This window comes from Homalodisca vitripennis, chromosome X (genome assembly GCF_021130785.1).
Source record: "Homalodisca vitripennis isolate AUS2020 chromosome X, UT_GWSS_2.1, whole genome shotgun sequence".
Classification (NCBI taxonomy): domain Eukaryota; kingdom Metazoa; phylum Arthropoda; class Insecta; order Hemiptera; family Cicadellidae; genus Homalodisca; species Homalodisca vitripennis.
In genome coordinates, this window is record NC_060215.1 from 80,968,282 (window position 1) to 80,989,086 (window position 20,805).

Genomic DNA, 20,805 nt, shown 5'->3' on the forward strand with positions numbered 1-20,805 from the left:
ATTTTTGTTTTGTACTTGTATTAATATACTTGTTACGTGTAAGAAGGGACTATGCAGTCCTAACTTCGCTTAAAAACGTAAATAGAATGTTCATGTCACCTCGTGGGTCGTAAGTGTATTTATATAGTTATCGCACTCTCCACGTAAGAGAGGTGATAGACCAGCGACCAAGCAAGTTAGTGACAAAGGACAATTACATCACACCAAACCACACCACACGATCGCACGTGCTTTTACGCTGTCAGAATAACCTCTGTGTGGCCAGAGCTCAATTTACGGGACAGTTCCTTGTCAAAGCTGACCGCTGTCATGTCATCACGTTATTAACTTATTGTGTTAAACTATTTTTGTACAATCTTGTTTTAAATTTATAAATGCAACGAAACTGCATACTGGCATATGTATTTTCCCATCAAGTAAATTGTGTTTTACACGAACTAGTTAACCAAGCCTTATGTATCGATACAATAGTTTCAATCTCACTAATATACCTAGATCGTGTATTATATCTCTTTCCTTGTGTATCAAAATATGAAACCTCTACAAAAATTATGCATTACCAGAGATTCCTGACGTAGTAAAAGATTAAGACAGAAGGTGTTTCCTGAAAAACATGAGCTGGCAGCACTCGTAAGTTTCTTTCCATTTCCTTACAATGTTCCTTCAAGTCCAGGAACTGTGTATCATCGAAAAATAAACTTTTTATAGCAAACCAAGCAAAAGATGTTACATGACGAGAAAGGAATGTATCTCGTGTAGTAAGATTACAAACAGCAATGATTATTCAGTAAATAATGCACCATACTTTACCACGGCCCTAGGTGTTTCACGTATTTAACTTAGTGGGACGAGAAGATAGTATTGTATGCATCAAATTGTCATACGGTATATGGCGGTTAAATGATCGAATGTCACCCGCCACCCAACGGAAATGGCGTTTAATACAAATACGATCAAAATGTGATAAAACAAGACCAAAAGCATTTCCTAAGTGTGGTAGGACTCGGATTGGAACCCACGGCCTACGGAATGACTCACATTTCCGGCGGTCGCCGCGACTTGTCTATAAATCAGCTCTAGGAGAAAGTCTGCGTGGGACGCGCTGCGCAAATAACCAATTTGTCTTCATCCTGACCCGAATAATAGAGAGTCCGAATTCCGCAATTTCTTTACGATTCAATTTAAGCCTCAATTACTGCTATTCTTACGCAAAAAACGACAGAGATTAACGAAAATTCCAACCACCGATTGCGCCGGATGAACAAGCAACCGACATCGGCAGTGAGTATCTACGCGATTCTACTTACTTACGTCGATCCACAAAATCTTAAAGATAAATAGGCCAACCAACAAAAAATTCTTATATTATAATTTCTTAGTTTAATTATATCAATAGCTATCAAACAAATCCAAATCTGTTTTATATCGACTACGGAGGAATTACAAAACTCTAATACAGTGTCGGCCTACTTAGAACTATATACCATTTCACAGTTCTAATTATAATATACAATTATATTTTTACGTTTTCGTCAATTGTATCTCTCCTCCACAATGCTAGTTGGTTATATCTACAATCAATAATTATCTTTTTATATTTTTTAATATTAAAAATTAAACTGAATGTTAACAATTGTGTTTCTTATAATTCGTTTTTGTATTTTTGTTCTCGAATACCGCAGTTAAAAGGTAGGGTTGTTGCTATATTAGTTATTGGTGTATCCACGAAGAAAACTGTCACTTTGCAACACATAGAAAAGTTTGACTAAACAGGGTGAAACTGAGGAGGGACAAATATACACCATTTTTCCTTTGAACACGATTTTAGCATAGCACCCAAAGTAACTTCACCTCGCCATTATGGGATTGTAGTGACTGTACTTTACTTCATCACACAATAAGATACATAACTGTTTAAAATGAATTAATATTCATACTCTAAATAAAAACATCCTCACAGGATTAAAAGAAAAACTTCTGAGAAATATAACAAAATTTGGGGAATAACAATATTTTTAACATACTGACATTTGTCACCAGGTTAATATTTCTAAATTTCTGAGCAAATTCAAGACTTTGGAACATAACTAACAACACGCATGGAAACAATAACATTTCAATGTGACGAGACATGTCTGTGATTAATATTATGAGACATTTGAGAAAGACAGAGTTAACTGTCAATGCAAGAAATTAAAATATTGCTTGAAATTAACAAAATTTATAATTTAAAAAATTCTTTTAGGAGGACACCCCTGATATTTAATAGAAGAATGGGTTGACTTGCACCCTGAAAGTTCATTCTTAAATTCATCAATGGCTAACTGAATAATACAAAGGTAAAATATTTTGGATTTGTTGTGGCTAGAAGTTAGTAGCCACTACTCATTTATGATTAGTGTTGAGAAGTGTTAGGTATTTTAATTAAATACGTACAATTAAAATTAGTTGAGCTATAGACCACTTTATAAACAATATAATTGACCAAAGTTACTTTTCTATTAAATCTGGGGCATCTGCATAGGTTGGGCTTAGTAAACAGTTATTACCTTATTACCATAGTGGTATACTGCTATAAAACTATGAAGACCTAATTCTTTAAAAGACTTAATATTAAAGTAACATTATCAATGCAAACAAATCCACAGAAAATAACATGAAGTTCTCTTATTTGTGATCCATGTTACAACAGGTAAAGATGAATTAGAATGAAAGGTTTTTATTAATTAACTGTGGGAAAATATTGTCACAACTGGAAGAACAATGCAGCTCATTTCTCCACACTTGACATAGCACAGTTCCATGCATGTCCAGAGCAGGAAAAACGAATGTTGATAAAGTAGTACCTAATTTCAACTAATAACACTTATTAACACTAGCACCATCAATTAATAACGCCCAGCCCAAACCACAACGGACTTGGCTATGGCTTGACCGCTTGTGCCTACTTCTTTACTCCCTACGGCAAAAAATGATATGTGAGGCAAACGTTTTCGATTACGGGCACAAAATATAACAATAATAATTTTAAAAGCATCAAGTGAGTGGTAATAGTATGAACTATTATTATAAATTCTTTTCATTATCATTCTAAAAATATGTTACTCTACATGGTGTAGTACTTATTAAATGACAAGTTCAGTTCTTTAGCCTTTAGATTGGGATGTACAAATTGGCATCTGGATGTCTGCAACCACACAGTCAGCTGCCACAAATAAGCAGCTTGGTTACTAGGGAAAACTTTTATTATATCTCCATTACATAGCGACATACAAAGGAACCATTTCACAAACTCTTTTGACGTATCTTGATCTCCTCCATCCTTGCCAATTATTGAGCAGTAAGTTTTATGTAACAAGAGCTTTGAGTATAAGAGTGCTCAAAGTGACAACAGTAGACTGGTTTGATAACAATTTAAGAAAATTTCAAGATGTCGCAGTTAATTCAGATCTAGTCTTTTACACTATCCATAAATAATTCTCTATATTTTACCATGTCATGTACTAAGTTACAATTTTTATAGACTATACACCGTAAAATAGAGATATTTAAAACACATTAATTATACAATAATACATGATTTCATATGATTGCAACTTGCTAACTCTTCTTCATGTGTACGCAAATTATGTGGTTATAAATCCAGATTTAAGCAGGAAATTAAACTTTCTTCATGATATCAGACATAATAAGAAACTGTAAAACATTCTACTAGCTTTTATACAATCTTTAATGTCTAAATGTTGACATAAACTAAAAAGATTTAAGAATCCAAAACGATAAATTAGGTCAGGTATTTCAAGACACTACATGAAAAACTTCATCATTAAATGGTTAAAAAAATTACATGTGAGAAATTCTTTAAAATCATTTAGCTCTGATGCAACTGAAATCATGTACTCAAACAATGCATCAATCCAGACTTAACAGACTTTCTGCAAATGTGGAAATAGAGAATTTCTTTTGTGTTTACACCATATTTTGGCATAATTTATTTTAATCACGGCTGGGCCAATAATATGCTATGATGATGTATTTGGGTTTAAGAACATAGTTTCAACCGGATGGTTATAAAAATAATTCTGTTAACCACTACAGAAGTATACTACCAATAACATACAAAAATAACTATGGATTTCTGGAGTTTTTAATACATTTTCTAGCATTAATAGGACTGTAACATGATTTCTTATGGTGATTTTTTGCTACTTGTTCTAAATGAATGGGTGGTTGGTTATAACAACTGTAAAACCCAATATACATATACATACTGACATATACTAAGAAATATTACTAAATATTGACATGAATTTGAGTACATTTTTCAATAGTAGATGTGTTGTGACATGCTGTCTCCGATGACAATGTTCAATGTTAAACTCCAAATTTATGATTATACCAATTCTGTAAAACTGATATACAACGTAAACTAAATTGTAATCAATGATTACATAATACAGTTTTCAACAACTTTTCCATTATGGCCGGGCCAATGACAAGTTTCCTGCCAAAATGTTTTTGTTACTTTTTCATTTCCTATGTATATGTATATATATATATATATATATACTAATTTTGAAAAGTGGTATTATAATTCATATCCAAGTACTTAATAACATTAGATATAAACAGGATTGTTCCGGACATTTGCCATCATCCAGTAATGCCACTGTTGATTATAGTGATTCCTGACATATGCGTGTAACAATGTTCGTGGTATGGTTTGTTAATTTTAACCTAGATTGTAGTTATGTGTCAGGTTAGTTACGCACATGAGGAAGAGATCAGATTTCAGGTCTCAAAATGTAGTGTGACTTCTTGTGTCACTGAAGGTGGAAAATTCCCGGAAAAGTCCTATTTCCTTCACAATCCTTCCTTTGCCAAAATCGAAGTACTTCTCAGGTATTTTGGTGATTAACTCGGGCTACAAAAATATTATTCCTGTTATATCAAGCACTGATAACAATCCTTCCACCCGTCTTTAATAAATCTACATATGATTGTATGATTTCAAAAGCAAGTCTTATATGAATATCAAGAACACAGTGTAATTAGGCATTATTTGCACATATTTTAATCACGTTTTTACACAGGAGACAATGTTGATGTTAAACAAAAAATTAAATTGCATCTTCCTTTTTTTATACTCATTTTAAAAATAAAATCTCACTTGCCCTAGACAGTGTTTGAAAATTAGAAATTTATTAGAAGGAGAACAAAAATACTTGAATATTGAATAAATGGCAGGAATAAAAAATTACTCAGTTATCAATAAATACTAACCACTAACCAGCATCAAGCACAAATGCTATCTGGAAACATCAGGGAGATTTGCATTTTATGAATTATTCAAATCTTAGGGTCATGCCTTTTTTAGAAAATCTTAATGTGTTATATGAATTTTGAAGAATATTTTACAAATTACCATTGTTTTAAAACTTATATCAAGCTAATAAATAAAACTTTGAATAAAAATATATTTAAATTAATTATATACATTTTATACCTAAACCTTTATAAAAAATCTCACTGGTTGGAAAAAACCTATTTAAGCCCGAACTTCTTACCAAAGCTTATTATTTGGCTCTATCAAGATGCTACATTTAACATGTTTATATTATTAAACATTACAATTAAAATGTAACAATTAACTTTTACTATAGCACCGAGCATTAAATAGAGTGAATTACATACAAAATAATATTTTAGAATTGAATTTTGAGATGTAGCAATATAGCAACCAATATAGCAGGATGTTATAAGATATATATGTATTACAATTGACGGCTGATAGGGTGCTGTATTTTCTCCTAGATATTTTAAACATTTGTATAACTAAAAACATTAATTTATTTTGATGAAAATTGCATAATTGAACCTATATCAAATAAAAATGTAAATAGTAAGCAAACAAATACATTTAAACTTTTAAAAAATTTGGTTTTATAAAAAATAATAATTTCAATATTCAACCAAAATAAAGAATGGTTTTACCACCTCCGAACTTATTTCCGGAACTGCCACCTTACAAAGGAAACATTGCAACACCTCTGGCCACATCAAAGTCAGTGAGAAAGTCATCTAGAAAGGCCATCAAAGCCTTACGTTCTAAACTGAAATTAAGGATATGGAAATGAAACATTCGCCTCCAAATAAGATAAATGGTAGAAATTAGTTTAAATTTTCTAATTCTGAATGTGATACTGAGTAAACTAAATTGTATTTCAATGAAACTTTACCCCAATCAGTTAAATTCACAAGAGACATATCAACAGTGAAACACACTGCATGCTGATTTTACTGTTTAAATCACCACATACATGACAAATTTGAAATTAATAAATTCCATGTTTTATAAATTGCAATTTGTGGTTGAATTAAGTTCAATAATGTGAAATTTCCAAAATTTCATCAAAGTCTTAATGTTAATTATTTTTGAATACATTGATTAGTTACATTTTACATAGAATTAAAACAATAAGGATACAGTTCATCAACTAAGTTAATATGCCTAAATGAGATATCAGCCTTGTGGAGAATAATAGTTTAAAATTAGAAGTGAGCTTTGAAATCAATATTATTTTAAATTATATAGTTGTCAGTAAAATAAGAAATAACAACATTAGACCAGTGAAATACAGTGTTGTTGTAATGGCGGATAAGTTATCAAGGTAACAATTTCTTGTGCCTTCACGTCATCCACAAGTTTTCTGTAATCCGAAAACCATGTGATGATTAAACCAGTATTAAAAAAGATTTGCAAGAACTGCAGACTCTATGTAACGATCATTAAAAAAAAATCAATAAATAATTTCAGTGATAGAATTTGACTACATTTATGCAATAGGAATAGTAAAAATTACAAACATATGGACCTCACCTTCAAAGACCATTCTCCACACACTTGCACAAAGAGAAGAAACCACTCAAAAACACAGTACACACATGCTTCCTCATTCAATCAAAAATATTACTTAGACAGGTTTAGCCACACCATACAATTAGCCTAATGTCCCTTGATTCAGAACTTAATGTTGCTTTATTATACCCTGTGAATATCAAGGGAAAATGCTGATGAATTTATTCTTGCCAGTGTCTACTAACCATTCATTAATTTATTGTACACTAGGGGAGTGGAGGTACTGAAGTTTTTACAATTTGGTAATTTACAAAAAAAAATCATTTAGTGGTTTAATGAAATAAGACGATTCTAAATAAATTGTTTTTGTGAGTCATAAAAAATAAGTGTAGTTTTTAGTATTGTGTCTACAAAATACTTCACTTGAAAATGAAGAATTCTAAAATCATAGTGATCTACTACAAATTAATATTTTAGCTCAATTTTTAAAACCATACAAAAATAATGTTCTGATGCATAATCATAAGAGGCTGACAATTTTAAATGCTTCAATTAATAAGTTGGAAAAATACAATTTCATCTGAGAGCAACTGAATAATGATTTCTTTGTATAACTTCTGAGGGTTTTAAGGGCTCAAGTAAATTTTAACAACAACCACAAAAACATTAGGCTATCAATATACAGATTATAAGTATATAACATACACAGTTTAATACTTCTATGGTAAGAATATTTTACAGGATCAAAAATACAGACAAAGCTACAAAGTTTGTTTTGTTGATGCAACACATGGTTTTTGCTCTATTCAGTACCAAAACTACATCTTAATATTTATGCTCATTCACATTGTCAATAAATTCACACAAAACACACCCAACACAACCACTTTAATTAACCTCGAATTAAAAACAATAGTATCATCATCAGCTTGTACTGAAACTGTCACACATTTGGTTCTGATTATAATAATTGGGAACTGACTTTCATCAAACCAGCACTTGACAATGAGCTGACCGCGCTCGGCTCACCTCTTCTCAACTTTCACCCTCAAACAACAGAGCAGTGTCGACTGCATATCTTTTACACAAGTTTTATTTTCATAGACTATTAATGAATATTAAGAAAATCAAATTAGCAAGGTTATTACTAATTCGATTAACACCATAATACTTCTACTGCTAAACAATTAATTACAAATATTTTATATTGATCTAATAACTTTCAAACAATCTTCAACAACTTCCTTGTATTCATCCTCTTATATACAATTTCCAGTTTAGAGTCCACCACAAAATTCGCATCAATCATCCCATATCTATTCATTCCTAGCATTACATTCCAGTTAAAGAAAGGGAAGGCTTCATCAAAACCTATACGTATATTTACAAAAAAATTGTTGTATTAAATTCTTTTACTTTAATTGGTGCTCTATTGACACTCTGGGAAAACAAGGTAGTACTCAGTTATAAGGTTTAAAAGATGATTTAACTTCATATCATATTTATTTGTAACATCTGTAAATATGGGATCAAAACTGCTTTTAGAAAATCCTGTAAATCTGATTGATATAGTAATACAGCTTGTAAACAGCTCAATACAAAACATCAAAATATTGTGACAGGTTTTCTTAGTAAAATACAAAAATCTATATCACTAATCAACCAGTGCCAGATATCTAAGTTTTAAGGTAAGTCTCAATGATGTTAAATGAAGCACTCAAAATCTTGGGACAGTATCTTATAAACAACATGCAACAACAAACGCTTCCCACCAAATATCTACTTTCACACATACTGTGCTATCCTGATTCACTTTCTAAATGACATTGTGACACAATCAAAATATTTATTTACAAACACAATCACTCTATTCTTTTATTTGATATTCCTCTTATTTACAAAACTATCACACCTATCAGTCCTTCCAAGATAATAATGTGAACTTTAAGTCTATAAATATATATATATATATATATATATATATATATATATATATATATATATATATGTATGTGTATATGTATATATGTGTGTGTGTGTATATATATGTATGTGTATATGTATATGTTTATATATATATATATATATATATATATATATATATATATATATATATATATATATATATACACATACACACACACAAGCTAAGAATTATAGAATTGTCCGAATGCTTAACTAACTCTGGTATTATTTCATCTATCTAATGCTTTGTTCAATGTATTCCATGTTCAAGCCCACCTACCCAAATCTATCTAATGCATAGTTCAACACATTCAACGTTCAGCTCACCTGCCCACTCTATCTAATACATAGTTCAAAGCATCCCATGTTCAGCCCACCTGCCCAAATCTATCTAATGCATAGTTCAACACATTCAACGTTCAGCTCACATGCCCACTCTATCTAATACATAGTTCAAAGCATCCCATGTTCAGCCCACCTGCCCAAATCTATCTAATGCATAGTTCAACACATTCAAAGTTCAGCTCACCTGCCCACTCTATCTAATACATAGTTCAAAGCATCCCATGTTCAGCCCACCTGCCCAAATTTATCTCATGCATTGTTCAAAAGCATTCCATACTCAGTCTACCTGCAAACACCTATCTAATGCATAGTTCAATGCAATAAATGCTTAGTCCAACTGTCCACATCTATCTAATGCATTGTTCAACACATTCCATGTTCATACTACCTGCCCACAAATATTAATAACATTTATCATAAATAATAATATATTATACAAAATAATTGTTCCTGGAATAAATAAAAGTTGTTAAACATCATTCATGCTCTATTACATATTTCATAAAAAACATATTAATAAAATATTACCATAATAATACTAGAAAATGATAGTAATATACATACATTCAACCTTACACTCAATGTTTACCTTACACTCAATTTTTATAGGGTAATTGAGATTTTAATAGTAATAGTGCCAACTGATAAAAACAGGACAAAATTAATTTATATAGAGTAAGGATAAAGAATTAAACAAACCAGACAAATAAGCAACAGCTAAAATTTGCATTTTGAAATTCATTATACAAACAAGAAGGAAAGTTGTATTTAAATATCCAAGGAACATCTTTTAAAAGTTAATTTGTTACAACTAGCAAATAACAACAAAAAAGAATGTGTGGTATTGATCCTACAGAGGTTACACATAAGTGTGTATGAATTGTCACAGCCTCGTTTAAAACAATACTGAAATATTTTCATTTTTTTGTGACAGAAAAACTCTTTATATCTATTTTAAGATTCCAGAACGCTGGACAATTGTCACATGCAACTCCCCCCCCCCCCCAAAGTAACAATTCAATTCAATTCTATGACACTCTTGACAGATTCATTCATGGTGCGAAGTTCAACACTTTCTTCGTTACAACCTTCTTAATTCCCTAAAAGAACTAAATATTATATTATTATACCCTACGTGGAACTTAATTTTCAATCGTAATTTTTTTATGGCCTACATGACATAGAAGTAATAAAACTAAAATAAAGTTAGAATATTTTAACAGCTTTTAAGTGCAATATGTTTATTTGGACTACATCCAAAATTGTTTACTGATCAGTTCTAAGATTATAATTATAATGATGATGGAAGAAAAGAGATATTTTTCTATGTAAATGAGAGTAGATTAATTACACTGCACGCTATATATGCTCTGTGGGTGGGTAAAGAAATCAATAGTTAATGAAAACAAATGATACTGTTTTCCTAACTGACAGTGCACGACTAGGCAAAAACCATGCTAAGCAGTCCACGATCGTTCCACTGTTTCCAGAACAGTCAATAAATCAGATAGCTGCTGAGGATATAGTTTCTTTGTGGCAAAATACCCAACACAAATTTCTGCTGTAAGTTTACATCAGGCACCAGGCTTTTGGTACTTGATAACATATCTTGTTGAAAATAAATTATTCTAGTTTCAAGAATTTCCTATCCTAAAACAATTCACTAAATGTATCAAGGTTAGTGTTTGAGCAGTATTTATCTTGCCATTCAACTCTCATTACAGAGCAAAATAACATTCAATACCCTTTTTTGTCCATAGCTAAATACTTTTTTATCTTCAATTATACAGGGTGGTTCGGGTGAGAAAAGGAAAAATGTTAACAGGTGATTGTAGACCTAAAAACAAAATAAAAATTTCATACAAACATACGCCTGGAAATGCTTCATTAATGAGATAAGGCTAGTGAAAGATTTTACCTAGATTTCCATTCTGAGGATTAAATGCGACCGGATTTTTAACATTGGAACGGTATTGAGACCAAACATTAGATCATTTCATTCGAATTCTGACCTTAAAAATTGAATACACTAGGTCCTAAAACTGCCTTTATTGTCGTTTTCCTAAGACAAGAAGCTTCAAAATTGTACCTAGTCACTATAAGGACTTTTGCGCAGCTTCTGGAGTGACAGGGTATAATGGATTATGTTGAGGAATTAGCTACAATATAATAAGAGGCCACCACCACAATAGAATCATATTTATGATTATCTAAACTATAGAAACAAAAATGTTGACACGAATTACATTATACAAAAATTATCTATGTTGTGTATCTATAAAATGTAACAAACAAACAGTTTAACATTTAGTTACTTATTACTGTTTTTAAGGATGTACTATGATTCTATTGTGGTGGTGGCCTCTTATTATACTGCAGCCGAAGAATTTAGGGCACTAATCTCTAGTAATGTCCTCTCTGAACCAGCCTCTCCAGTCAAAGCAGCCAGGTGGTGGCATACCCTTATGTCTAGGCTAGCACGAACCTTTGACACATAGGGATGAAAACCCACCGACTCCAACAGTTATCTCCCACAATAGAATAAACCTATTGAATTACCCTTGTATTCCAGAATCTCGACATTTGTCGTTAGTGATGTGCCGCTAATGGACATCCATAAGGTTGCCCAGATTCAAGTGACACATCGGTTTTTGCTATGTCCAGTGTGGGTTCAATTAGAAGGTATAAACCAGCCAGAAATGACTCTTGCTGGGGAGTAAGTCCCTTAGTTTGTGAAATAACTTGCTTAAAAAAACAAGGATTTAAGTTTGAAGTACTATAATTTCATGAAATTACTAAAAAAATGCATAAAATCTATAACAAAAATTATAGAGTTTAATTCTGAGAAAATTGATGTACTTAATAAAGTCAATAGCAAACTAATTAAAAATTAATCAATTCAAATTTAATGTCACTTGTATTACCCTCCAAAAAAGTAAAAATACTATATTATCATAATAAACATTAAAAAATTTAAGCTGAAACAGCATAACTAATTACATTCATTACATTACAAATAAGGTTAAATAATTCCGCCATTACAGTCTATACACTTCTTGACATGCTTCAGAATATTTTGTCGCTGTTGCAAGAAAATCTTTCTTTTCCTTTATGAGAGCAGCAGCATCAAAAATTTGAGTAATCTAAATTATGTGTATTAACTTTCTTTCACTTTGTTAACTTCACTTTTCATTCAACTCCATAAGCATCCAGTGGGTAAGGTATAGATACCTTGGCGACCAGTTAATAACTCCTCCAGTACCAATCAGTTTCCCTGCATAGTGAATCCAATGTGACATAATCCAATCACAGAATTGTAGATGCACAGTATTCTCTCCTGGTTGAAGATGTTACACTATATGTATGTGAAATGGATTCAATCCGTGTAAGTGTAAAGTTTGCAACACAAGAGTTTTTGGGATATTAAGTTATATAGATATTCACCACGAACTTGAAATGGGACTACGTTCAACTGCTTGAAGAATACTTTCAAGCACTATATCTATAGAATACTATCATGTTGAAACCCTCGGTCAGATAAACATTCTTGCACTAAGAAAACAACCAGTCTCACGAAGATTAATAAAAATCCTGCTAAATACGTTATGATTTGATATTCTTCATTAAAGAAGACAATGTTTCTATTTTGCAACCGAAGCTGTAGCATTGTCATTGCAAAAGCCATACGTACATAAACCATATCTATGTATTCGGCGTGAGAAAATACATGAGACATTATAAAAATAAACGTGAAACAAATCCGGCAAAGATCAAAAGAATGAACTTCAATTTAATTTGAATTATTGATAAACAGAGTAAATGTTAAATGGAATTTGAAATTAAGTTTTCTCACAGATAAAAATGCAATAACACTAATCACAACTAAAGTAACCAAGCGCCTACAAATAAGTCATACTGTGTTTAAGCAGCCACCAACAATATCAATGATCAGTGCTAATATATTCAATAACAATAACAATGATCACTGCTACCAACTTATTAATAAAATAATAAATAATAAAATTGAATTGAAACTGATCAGCTGAGATGCTACAAAACAGGAGTTATAGTATTCAGTCTGTTCAAAGTAAATTTCCTTCAGTGTTTGTTTTCTTGCAATTAAATTTGAATTTATTACTTTTGAATTTTTTCACTATTGACTTTAATTATTTACATCAATTTTCTCAGGAATAAATTCTTTACAATTTTTGTTCACGGATTTCATGCATTTGTTAGTTAGTCATTTAATGAAATTATAGCACCTCAAATGTAAAACCCGTGTTTTTTGATAGTAGATTTTTGTTTTTAACCAAGTTATATTACAAACAAAGAAACTCACAGTTTTTGGATTTAGCTTATTCAATTTTTCAGGTAAAAATTCATATGAAAAAATTAAATGTTTGTCTTAATTACCGTTCCATAATGGTTTTAGCCTTGTTAAGTTTTTATCTTCAGAGTGGAAATCTGGGCAAAATCTTTCGCTAGCCTTATCTCACTAAACAAAGCATTTCCAGACATATTTTTATATGAACTTTTTTTCTTGTTTTTAGGTCTGGAATCACCTGAAATGTTTTCCTTTCGTCCCGAACCACCCTGTATAAACATTCTCATTTTGATGAATTAAGTCTAAATATATTGTAAATGTTTCTTGTTTTTATTTTCAAAGTTAACTCAATTTAAAATACAATCAAACTTTGATAATTCAACACTTAATAACTCAAAATGATTGATAAGCTTTAACCTCTTACAACAGTCAATGTTTATTTGACCTCTACCACTCAAATATTTCATTAAATATAAACATCTTATTTATATCTATTATCTATATAGTCGAATTTTACATTGTCTGAAACAGTACAATTAACCCTCTAGAACTTGAAGTTCTAGCTATGTCAACCTCTATAGGGTGGTTTCTATTAATTCGCCTCTATAACTCAAAGTTTAAGATATGGCATCTCAGTAAACCAAAGTTCACCTACTGTACTAGTAAGCAAGCGCAATATTACCATGAAAATTTTCATATTTTAACAAATATATCTCTCCAACCATTGGCTGTCAATTCACTATTTAATGTGGTGTTCTGTGCCAGACTTAATAATTTGCTATCTCACATGTTTGTGAATGTGATAAATTACCTAACTGGTTAATTCTGAGCAATTATTTGATTAACTTCAATTTTTTTACTATTAAATATATATTTAAAACGAAAATTTGTAATACTATTTTAAACAATTTAAAGAGTTGGAAATATGAACTAAAAATAGGAATTCAAATATATTTAATGAAGCAAACAATCCTGTTATATATCTTTATCTATTATTTGTAACTTATGCTGTATTAAATGCTTATGCCATTAGGTAAATATATATATAGCCTACATACATATATATCCATTAATCGATACAATAAACATTGATATTGGAGTACTAACATGATCTGAGCTTGAATATCTTGAGGAATGTTTTCTTTGTCTACCAGAAGTGTAGTGTGGCGCTCAAGGGGCCATTGAAGGCCCTGATAGCAGGAGCATTTTTGATCTGCACCATCTCGTGCCAAATCAGTTAATGTGCTCTGAGCACAGGAAGGAACCGATCACAAATGCCCTGGCCATAGTGTGGGGTTATTATGGCAAAAAACTAAAAGCATCCCCAGAGATAGTAAATAACAATCAAGCTTAAATATCAGGGGAGCGCCTCAAACACTTCAGGTACAACAAAATAAGAAGCAACACGGTGAGGTGTGTAGACAATAAACATCTCATTGTTGTCTGAATCTTTATTTATCTTTCTTTCATTGTTGTCTGAATCTTTATTTATCTTTCTTTTTTAAGTTAGTTTGCTTCTTCTTTTATTTTGATATCAGAAACAACATGTTCAAGTTATTAAAAACTAAACATGGGATAGTTTAAAATCACATAGTTAAAAGAAGATGAAGACATAATATTTTATGCACTTTATTACTTTGTATTATTTTTATTCATTTCATCTTTGAGGCACTTAAAATCATCTGAAATATAATTTTATAATATATTTCAATAATACAAAAATTTAACTTGATCAAGTGTTTGCTCGGAATGACCGCTAAACTAGAATAATACACTAATAGAATATAGAATAATTTTACTGAATAATAAAGTTTTATTTTCCTCTGTGTTGTTCTTTTTGTTGATGGCAGATGTTGTAATTACAAAATAAAATAAAACTCAGTAAAATTCTTGGCTCTTAATTAATAACTTGAATCTTAACTGTCTTGAAATATTTCATAGAGTTCATGTGTCTTCAAGTTCAAATTATCAAGGTTCAACTGTATTTAATATTATTGGGTAATGTTTTTACAGCTTCTCCCACTATGCATGTATAGCACAAAAACACAACGTTACAGAGAGGTAACAGATTTTATCAATGGATGGTGTCTTCTTGTATATAACAACCAAAAGCATAATTAAACTTAATGATAAATCAGTATATTTTAACATGAAAATGGTTGCAGAACCAGCAGTTTGCCACAACTTTCAAAATTTATGGACTATTTTTAGTCTCGCTATAGTAACAGTTGTGCAATTTGTCTCATGTCTCTTCAATCTTACAAACAGACCAACACAGCTCTCACTCACTTTTGTTTCTAAAATTGTGATTATATTGTAATTGTAACACTGAGCCCACATATAATTTTTGCATCTTTAGAAAAAACACTAATATATTGAAAGCGTGAACAACTGGCTCTGTAGAAACTCATGTCCACTAATGGGTTACATTAGATGTGAATTATCAGTGACTACGGACTGTTCCATAAAAATATGTTATCGGATTGTACCAAAACAAGACATTTGCTGCCCCAAGTATTAAGCTTTTTGAAACCTTTTAGCCTTGTGCACTAGTGTTATAGGTGCAACCAGCATCCGACGTAACAGATGTCATATGTTTAAGCAACATTATAGATGTCCAATCGGACATTCCAGTAAATGCAACTAGGAAAAAAGCATCAGGAAACAAATATTTTATGATATCTTCATTTACTTAATTAGCAGTCTAACCACTATCTTTAATAATTTACGATAATTACTTAAAATGTAATTCATTAAAAATTTGGTCAGGTAAGATAGTAGCCAAATTTAGAATGAACCATAACAATTTGATAGAGTAAAAATTAATTCATTATGATTTTAAACAATAAAAAAGTGTATAAAATACCATAAAATAGCAATATTAACGTTTTTCTGTTATTCAATAAAAATACAGAAACAAACTTGTAATTGTCAGCTTCAAGTTGTTTTATATTTTGCAGTAGGTCCATTAAAGATAATACTGTAGATAAACAACTATACATAAACTAAATATTTTGGCAAAATAAAATATAGGCCTAACTGAAATTTATTTTATTATAAAATTGGATAGAAACACTTTTATGACAACTTTGAAAAAGTTTTGTAACTTTAAAAAAGTTTTGTACATGTGATATTTAGTAATCTACAAGTTCCTATGACAAAAATAAGATCAACAAAACAAAAAAAATCACTATTACCATTATGGTAAGAAAATTTTCATATTTTAGTAATTAAGTTTTAAGCGTCAAAATTACTGAACTCAACTTCAGGGTCAAGGTCTACAAGTCCGTTGTTTTCTTCGGCAGTGTTTATTAAAGTTTGTTTACAGCTTTAAGAGTATATTGGCATAGTTTCAAATAATAAATAATTCGGGCAATCCCCCGTAGCACGTAAGAACGTGACAAAATCAACCATTGGTTATTGCAATGTAGACCTACGACAATGTATTTTAGGAGTCATTATTGCAAACTGTCAACAAAACTCGAGTTTTATTGCATCATGTTTTTGTAGTGACAGCTGCTGTTTTAAACGCTACAGAGGTTATATTCCAAACACACAATCTTTGTTATGTTAGCTAACAAAGTAGTCATACGCTGCAACTCTATTCACAACAAAGTAAACAAAATCCGAAGTTAACAAACATTTAAAGAACTATAAGATCGCGCGGCCATATTGAATGAAAGTATGGGAAGCACATTTCTCTACATCATGTTTATTAATCTACTTTAAATAATGAAATGGAAAATCCTCTTACCTGTGCTCCTCCTTGCCGACAATCCTACGGTAAAGAAAATGCTGAGCAGTAACACTCGCGGCGCCATAAATTCACAATCATTTGGAACTTAATATGATAGAAACTCGGCTTGAAATATCCTAGTGAAAATGTTCACTCCACCACTGATTCTCGCGCAGCGTGCTTGCGCATAGAGGCGCTTGCGCAGCGCCAATCGCCATTCACTCCCCCGTTCCAAACGAATGATTAGCGCCAATTTCAAACGTTGTAAACATCCGTCAATAACACTGCACTTTACTCACTATGCGCTCCGCACCGGCTGCGACACTGTCGGTGTGTGGCTAGCTAGGGAGGGGCGACTAGTAATATTCATTACATCGTTCAATCAGTATTTACATCTTCGCTTAGAAATTAAAGTCTATATTATGTGTAGAGCAATGTTTTTAATTACTTCATAAATAGTACATTGAACTAATTATGCTTTTTTTATTCTCTGAGCGTTGACACGCTATATACTTTACAGTAAGTATAAATTTGTACATTGATATAAACCGTATATGTGTTTGATGTTGAGGTGGAAAAAAACTCTATAAATCTTTATGTAATTTTAGGCGCTGCTTATTGTACAAAGTAAGTATTGACAACCCGTGCTCGGAGTGCACAAATTAACGTCCAAATCTCACTTAAAATTATGTTATTTTTACTTTGTAACATTCTAAGGTAAACAATTAAAAAAATACCCAGTTTTGTCCGTTACATACGCTACAGACCATTCGATTTGTAACACAAGGTCTGTCACAATACTTTATTTTTAGTTTTACATTACCCTTTTATTTTATTGGATTATTTATTACACTTATGTGCTGTATCAGAATAAAATCAAACTAAAAATCACATACATGCCGTTAAAGTATCTAGAGTTCCACAGACTCTATCCAACACTTTTTTCTACATGGGTCTGTAATGTTATCAACTTTTAGGAGATATTTTTAGATTTATTTCACAGATATGTTTAAAACACGACAATAAAATTCGTGAAAAACCTGTGAAATGTCGAATCTTATTGTGGAAACGTGTGTGAATTTGGCCTTTACAGATCTATGAGCCTATATGGTACCAGGATAACTTCTTGGTTAATTGCACGGTAATGCTTAACCAAACTAAAATTGAATTTATTTCTATAGGCACAATTTCCACTTCGTTGAGGTCCATGACTTCCGCAATTTCTAGTTTTATGTCAAACGTGGGTTTATTATGTTCGAGAACATTATGCAACACAGCTTAAAATCAAATTTACAAAATTCTTCAATCTTTAACTTAATGACTTTCCAGCACGTTGTGTCCACCAACAGTTTTAAATTTTTTCTTAGGCATTTTCAATTTCAGGAGACATTATTATATGACTGAATTTCAGCAAAACGAAATTCGTCATTTTGAGATCAGACGTTATTCTCTGACATTCAAACATTTCATATTGTAATGTGAGGGTCTATATAAATGTTTTAATTGTTGGAAGAGATTTTTTTGGTTCTGTATTTATCACACGTTTGTGTTAACTTGGTCAATATATATTTTATCTTCAAACAAATTGTGTCCCATAGGAAAGTTTTATTTGCTATAGATACACAAGAATCTTCGGGGTTTTAAGGTAAATTTCCAATTAATTATAACGCGATTATGCTTCTCAGAATGAAAATAAAATTCGTTGGCCTTTAATCAACACATCTCTCACATTTTAAATTATTGCCCCAAGAGTTCTTAGGTATTCGGTTATTTATCATTTTATTATGCTAACCCGACTAATATAAAATATGTGGCTGGTTTATTGGCATCACTTCTTCTACATCATTTACGTGTATCATTTTCCGTCCTGAGTGGATCCATAGGCAATGTTTCATTTTTAAGGAACATTATTCGAGTATTTATGTTTTGCTTGCATATACATACAGTTAATAGCAACTCGTAATCTCACTTAGCTTCAAGTATCTTGTGACATATAATTTTAAATGTTTATCCTATTTGACCTGCAGGAGATTCGCCTACATTTCACTTGGAGTGAACATTTTCTTTACCTATTGTACAATTTATATATTTTTACAACGTGCTTTTATATTCTTAAACTTTTCGTTTTTTCGCAACTTACAAGGTCAAACATTGCGTTGTCTAATAACACCTTCAATGGTGTACTTCTTTTTGATTAATAAATACATGGAATTTTAACAGTAGTAAATTTTACTACTACGTTTGTAATTCTTGAATTACTTTTATACTTTTCATATTACTTCCAGGAGCTGCAGGTAACCTGTTTACCTCTCCGTTTGGGTACCATCACCCATCTCATGATTTCTTTCATTTCATATTTATATTTATATATAACTTACTCTTCTGCATTTTGCTGGGGGGAAAATGTGAACAAGACTTATCGAGAATTCTAGGAAACATTTCATTCTATGTCCATTTAAAAAGTGTTGGATAACCGCAAATAAAAAACAGCCTCAGAAAGGTAAAATCCATTTTAGTTATTTAATATATTATACAGATGCGTGATCAATTATTTAAAACAAATGTATCATCATTGGATTATAAACGACAATCAGACGTGTAGTTGATCCGAAGACGGTAGCCTAATGTGTAGAGAAACATAGACACCGATAGGGGTAGGAAGCTACTGTCCCTCACCATAATACGAGTAGTTAATGTCTGTGAAGTTGGCAGTGCAACTTTAAAATATTGTTATAAAACTTATACCAATTGTTTGTGCTTCGTTTGTGCACGTAATCCCAACGTTTGTGCTCGATTTCTTGATGCATAAAAATGAAATTTAAAAAGCATTACCAACTTCACACGGGCAGTGCAACTTCAAAACCTTACTGTGTATTAATAGGATGCGTGTTTATTACTTGGGCTACCATCGTCTCGAGACCTGCGTCTTTCGACAGGGAAAACAGAGATGAGTGAAGAAAAACAATACTCCTGTTTTTCGACGATTGCATCAGATTAACATTTTTCATTACTTCCTTTCTAAATTTGTTCTGAAAATATTTCAAACGGCAATCACAGTTAGGCCCCGTTAAGTCTACTTTCTTAGTAACTTCAGAGAGCCTTCCAAAACTCTTTCTTTTTTAGGAGTTATCTCATCCCTCACAGATTGATTATCATTTTCACCTATATTCACTTATAGAAAACAACAACGGTATATAATTGAAATTACTTACGTTATTAGACCTATATAAATAATAAAAAACTAAACTTAGAAGACACAGACACTACTAAACACGACTGATCACTGCATAATAACACTGAGAATGTATAAATAACAACACTTCTTTATATGAAAAATCCAGCCAAAATACTTGAAATTTCCAGACAGATAAACTCAACTGGAGGAGAGTCCCTTCTTTCCCTCAAATCGTAGATTTAACTCCTTTATTCACAGTACAAGGGTTTTCTCACGCCATTTTATCCCGGGCATGCCTCTTGTATTCCACAATTATAGTGACCATTTGATAATCAACAGTTTCTACCAATTAAAAAAGAACAGAAAAATTCAAAAATTATACTTGGTCCCTTTATTCCCTG

General features: G+C 31.3%; 1 protein-coding gene across 1 annotated transcript in view; it reads right to left on the bottom strand.

The window, feature by feature from the left end:
- The window catches only part of LOC124369251 (protogenin-like), a 192,244-nt gene extending 174,788 nt beyond the window's left edge, over positions 1-17,456 (bottom strand). The window contains exon 1 of the mRNA XM_046827144.1: positions 17,248-17,456. Coding sequence (XP_046683100.1) covers positions 17,248-17,314 — 67 coding nt within the window. The 5' untranslated portion in view covers positions 17,315-17,456. The remainder of the gene's footprint in view (positions 1-17,247) is intronic.
- Positions 17,457-20,805: the final 3,349 nt, after the last annotated feature.